Source organism: Solanum lycopersicum, chromosome 2 (genome assembly GCF_036512215.1).
Source record: "Solanum lycopersicum chromosome 2, SLM_r2.1".
NCBI classification, from domain to species: Eukaryota; Viridiplantae; Streptophyta; class Magnoliopsida; order Solanales; family Solanaceae; genus Solanum; species Solanum lycopersicum.
In genome coordinates, this window is record NC_090801.1 from 63,388,463 (window position 1) to 63,394,462 (window position 6,000).

The 6,000-nt window shown below is 29.7% G+C and overlaps 1 protein-coding gene across 1 annotated transcript; it reads left to right on the forward strand.

Annotated features, from left to right (window-relative positions):
* The first annotated feature begins 2,423 nt into the window (after positions 1-2,423).
* Positions 2,424-3,952, forward strand: LOC101262989 (WEB family protein At3g51220). The gene is made up of 2 exons (XM_004233688.5): positions 2,424-2,717; positions 3,264-3,952. The coding sequence occupies exons 1-2, from the start codon at positions 2,577-2,579 to the stop codon at positions 3,762-3,764; spliced, it is 642 nt and encodes a 213-aa protein (XP_004233736.1). The 5' UTR covers positions 2,424-2,576; the 3' UTR covers positions 3,765-3,952.
* The last annotated feature ends 2,048 nt before the right edge of the window (positions 3,953-6,000 follow it).

Consider the following 6,000-nt stretch of genomic DNA (forward strand, 5'->3'; position numbering starts at 1 on the left):
GAATCACACCCGATACAATATATATATGTATCTACTGTGTATCTAATATGACTCTCATGTATCTGATATACATAACGAATCTTGCTCGCCTCTCTCCATGTATTAGTGTATTTGATAAAATATATATATATATTTAAGTGTATCTTTCTCGATATATAATTAAAAACAAAACTTTTAATTAGTGATTGGATATGCAATATTATGCAAGTATATAGATAATAATAGTATATATAATAATAAAGTGTGTCTAATTATGTAGTTTATTTACTTTCTCAAAGTTTTATAGCTTTAAATTTTCAACTACCTCTGTTATACAAATTGGGGTGATTTAAACAAATGTAGATTTTCATATATTGTTTAAATTTGAATTCCGTTACGAGAAGTCATGGGACATACACGTATCAACAAATAAAAATTGCAAGCACACTTTTGACAAATATCAAAATAACTTATGATACTTTAATCATCATGATTTTTAATTTAATATTCGTCTTGATATGCTATAACTAGAAAATATGGTGATTCATAAGGATTTTCGATCAATTTTTGATGAATAATTATACTTTTATTTATTTATTTTTAATATTTTGATTGCAAATCTTAATATCTATAGTAAATTTTAAAGATCCATTAAGATATGTGGCAATTACCATAATATGTCCAAGAAATTAATCAATACATTTTTATTTAAATTTAATCAAATCAACTCAGAATGACTTCAAATTTGATATACAAGTTTCTAAATCAGGTCCATCATTTTCAATAGTTAAATTCAAACATAAATATTCAAAAATCAACAGACCTACATTGTCTTCTCCTGCCTTTAGAAAAAAAGATTCAAACTCAATAAGACCCCAAAAATCAAAACAATCCAAATTATTAAAGATACATATAATATAAGCTCAATGAAATATAAATCCAATTTCAATGAAAATGGGAAAATATGAAATGAAGGTAAACTAAAGATGAAGTCGGAGAGGAAAATTTATTCTCAAAGCTGGTTAGAAATCGAACGGGCATTCAAGCTTGAACTCAATTTGTTTGGGACAAAGTCATTCAAACGATAGTTATAATTTTTGCGTGGAAGCTCTTATTTGACTTTGTATGTGAGGATTTCAGAATGAGTTAAAAGAAAAATTCAGATGAAAAGTATAAGATTAACAAACAAATGCTAAATGGTTTTAAGATATATCATACTGATATAAATAAGGGAAAATTGTATATAATAACAAACTAATAACATAAAATAAATGGAGTAGCTAGGATTTGATTTAATTGTGTTCCATAACAAATGTTAGCCAAAGTTTGTCAGGCGTCTCTCTCCCAAAAATCTCGCTCGCCATTCTCCCATTCTCGCTCGCCACTCTCCCTCTGCTCGCCTCTCTCGCTTTGTACACAGAAGTGTATAAATTATGTTTTTGTTTTGTATAAAGCGAGAGAAAATTGTATATACACATGCAAAAACATATATCTTCGTGTTATACACTTAATTATACAATTTACAAACATTTTACTTCAATTCAATTGTAGACAAATGCAAATTTTATACAAATATTGCAGAGAAAAAGGCCAACGAATTATACAATTGCGAATTATACAATTGCAGTGAAATACAATTTTCTCTAGCTTTATACAACAGAAGTGTATAAATTGTGTTTCTGTTTTTGTATAAAGCGAGAGAAAAACATATATCTTCTTCCTATACACTTATAATTATGCAATATACATACATTTTACTTAGATTCAATTATATGCAAAACAAAATTTATACAAATATTGCAGCGAATTATACGATTGTGCATTATATAATTGCCGTGAAATAGGATAGCGAATTATACAATTGCAGCACAATAGGCCAGCGAATTATACAATTTAGGCCAGCGAATTATACAATTGTATATGTATAGCGAATTATACAGTTTTATGTTTGGTATGGAGCGCAATTATGCAAACTTAGCTATAGCATACAAATATGAATTTTTTGTTTGCTATATGTGAGAGTTGCCCTATAAAGAAAGTTGCAATTTTATAGTATTTTTTGTCGTGTTTTAAAATATCTAAAATTTAATATTAAAATATTAAATCAATGAAATTTAATTGAACTTCAAAAAATTAATTAAATTAACACTGAAAAAACTGCAAAATTTCTTTTAATTTGTTGCTAGCTGTAGTACCAAATTGATTTTTTTTCTTTATTAATACTTTATGTGTTTGTTTTGGGAAATTAGATAATGCATATGTATTAGAAATGGGATGGTTGAACTACCAAGCATAAGTAAATATCAGCATCAAATAACAAACAATGATTTTCATACATATGATCTTCTAGTGAAGTGAACGCGAAGAAATAAATTCCCTCCCACCTAGCTACAATAAGCTCATTCCTAAATGATTTTAATGACATAAATACTACTTTATTAGGTAATCCTACAATTATACTTAGCAAACAATATATAAAATCTCTCTCTTCCTTGGTGGTTCTCATATATTTGGCTACAAGCCTACAACACCTCAAGTGGAGTTTTAATTTTAGTCTCTTTTTTATCACAACACTCTGAATTAGTGATAATTGGAAAATGGAAGGGGAAGAAGGCGTAGTAGTGCGGGGGCGGGTAGAGATTGATATGCGTCAGCCTTTTCAGTCTGTGAAGGAAGCAGTTATGTTGTTTGGGGAAAAGGTTTTAGCCGGAGAAATTCATGCTAAGCAACTTCAACAGGTTTTTTTTTTCCTTCTTTAATTTACTTTATAATTTGGTCAGAGTTTGAGTCTATATGCTTCCACAATAAAACATGCAAATATGATTTTAAACTGTATATAAATAATTGTTTCTTTTTTATAATTCTATTAAGTCACTTAAAAGATATTTACAGATAAATCATGAGATTTGTACTGATGAACATAACAAGTGAAGGTAACTTAATGGTGCACAAATGACGGTGCCTATAACTTAGACTGATAAGTTATATGTGTATCTCTATATACTATGAAACTTATTATGATGTTCAACGTCAATGGCGGACCTATGTAGTGACTTATGGGTGCTTAAGCACCCAGTGCCTTTTGTGACAACATCATTATTTCTGTACATAATTTAATAATTCACTGAAATATATATCAATTGAGCACCCCATTATATGTAGAAATTTTCGAACTAAAAATAGTTGAGCATATAAAATACAAAAATTTTAAATATAAGGTATATGTTAAAGAAAGTGAGCATTCACAACCTTCAAATCCTGAATCCGCTCAACGCCATGTGCAGAGCAAGGCAAGTAGAGGTGAACAAAATCAATTTAAGTTTGGAGCAGCGCGAGTTGAGCTTGAAGAGACAAAGCAAAACCTGCAAAAAGCTAAAGAAGAAGGAGATTTTATGGCACATTGCCTTCAATCTCTTAGAGAAGAGCTGGAACAGACTAGAAGAGAGATACACGAGTTAAAGAGTACAAGAGATGTAGTACTTGAGAAGAAAGTACCGTTAACGGATTTTGATGACGATGATGAGATTCATGAACAACTAAAGTTCATTAAGCAACCAGTTGAAGTTAAAACACAAATCGGAGAGGATGATGATCATGAGATCGAATTCGAAAAGAAGAGGTCTGTCAAGTTTGCTAGTCCTCCAATGCTTACTAAGATCATTGCTGTCAACAAGCTGGAAGAATATGTTAAGAAAGAAACTTATGAGAAAAGCAAGAAGAAATTGAAGAGGAAGCCTTTAATCCGCGCATTATTCCCTAAGAAGAAGGGAAATCAGGAAAAATGAATCGTAAGAATAATATTCAATAAAATGAGATTAGGAAACTAGTGAAAATTTTTATTTTGTGCATCATACAAATGACACTAGTCGTGTGAGACTTATTTTTATATCATAATTGGATTTTGAATTCAAATGTGTAGAAATTCAATCCACTAAATCGCTAATAAAAAGAAGTCTTACGCAATTGCTTATAACCTCAGTTGTATAAGGCACATGATAATTTTTTTTTTTTTGAAACTAGCGTATATAAATACTCTACCGGTACAAGCTTCTGGCCTTGTTTTGAATAAGGAGAATGGTAGAGGTCTCAAAATTCGTACCATTTAAGTTGTTAGCTAGTCCATGTATTTCCTCTTACGTATTAATAGTCTATTTTATTTTATTTTTATTTATTCTTTCACTGATCAACACCGTGTTCACTAGTTTGTATTAAGTATAAGAAAAATGGTATATTTATTCTCTCAATTTCACAATACGTTTTCTCTTTTCTTAAAGGTCAAATTATATTAATCTTTACTAATATTTTAAAATAAATATTTTTACTATATAAATAGGGAAAACTGATGATTTATTATATGTTTTATACAATTTTTAAATATGAAAATTTTTATTTTAAACATTATAGTAATCTAATCCCATTTAGTTTAAGTATCCATTTTTTTGTTCTTATTAAAACTGATGGTCGGGTAAAGAGGAATGAGGAGAAGATTACAATGTAGAAAATCGAACCTTATCAATAAAATGAAAATTCAGTTAACCAATCAACGTGGCTACAAAGTCAATTACTTGAGGGGGCTCAGAACTTAGAACATAGCAAAATAAAGGACTTTGTGTATTTTGGGCTGTCAACCGGAGAAGCCCACAGTGCTCTTGAATGGGCCAAGCCTAATACCGTCCTTGTTTTGCACCCAAACGAGGTTGAGGCTGAACCAAATTAACTCGTGCTTGATTTTGTTATGATCCATTTCTTAACTTAGATGACACTCAATAAGCTGCCATAAAAAATATAATCGAAAATGTAAATCTAATATAAATATAGAATATGCAATAAACATAATCTTCTATATAATTTTTTTTATATATATACTTGACTATCAAATATAATTGTTTTTAGCTGATGGACTCTCTCTCTATATATATATAACTCACTGAATAATATATAGGCGATGTAATTCTAATTCACCGACTTTAAAAAAATAAAAATTAATTTGACTCGTTTGTTGCTTTTATGCTATTAATAGACAATTTAATTGATACATGATTAATATGTCTCCAAGATTTTATGTCATATCTTTGTTTGATCTTACGAAACACTGAACACTTCCTTGATTCAGATTTGATTTTCAGAGAAACAATATAATTTTGTCATGTTCATGAATGTTTCAAAATGAAAACACACAAAAGGTAAAGCTGCAACTTCTAAATGGACATGGACTGCAATTAATTAGTATTCATTGTAGAAATCCGACAAAGAAAATCCAATTCTGATAAACAAATGAAGATTTTTCCTTCATTGGGTGTGCAAATCTTGTGTAATCTTTAAATTCTCATTTTCCAAGAGCCAACCATTTTTCAAAGTAATCTAATCCTTAAAATCTGTTTCTTTTTGGTCACCATATCTTGGTATACGTAAGTGAATGGGGGAAGAACATTGAATGTGGTTTAGTGATGGGATGGGACAAAAGCCAAGACAATAGGGTTATATGGTCGGTAATTGAATATGGACTTAATGGTAAAGCTACTGATAATTTTTTCATTGATATTCGATATTAGAGCTTGACTGATCTAGGTGTAGAACTTTATTCGGAAGGAAGTACTCTTTTTCTATATTTAGTGTTTGAATATGAAATCTTTGATTAAGAAATGAATAACCTTATTCACTGTATCACATCTTTTGATGATAAAATACGATTATTTATTTACGTTTATAAGGGAAAAAAAGACTGCCCTACTATTCTCCTATCATACTAAGCTCACATGTATGCATGTGAAACTCTTCCACACAAGACAAGGATTTTATTAACTCCCATTCTTTGTCTAAGTTATTTTAAAACTATGGAACAATTTGAAAATAGTTTAATTAGTGAAATGAGGGGACCATTGGTTTAATTAGTTGTCATTTTTCGTTACACAAATAAATTTTAAGTTGCTGGATTTCTGGAGTACGTAGTGTTGACTTCAATTCAATGTGATTCGCAGCATTTCCAGCAAGATTTTCGGCCTTAATAGTACACCCTTCCTT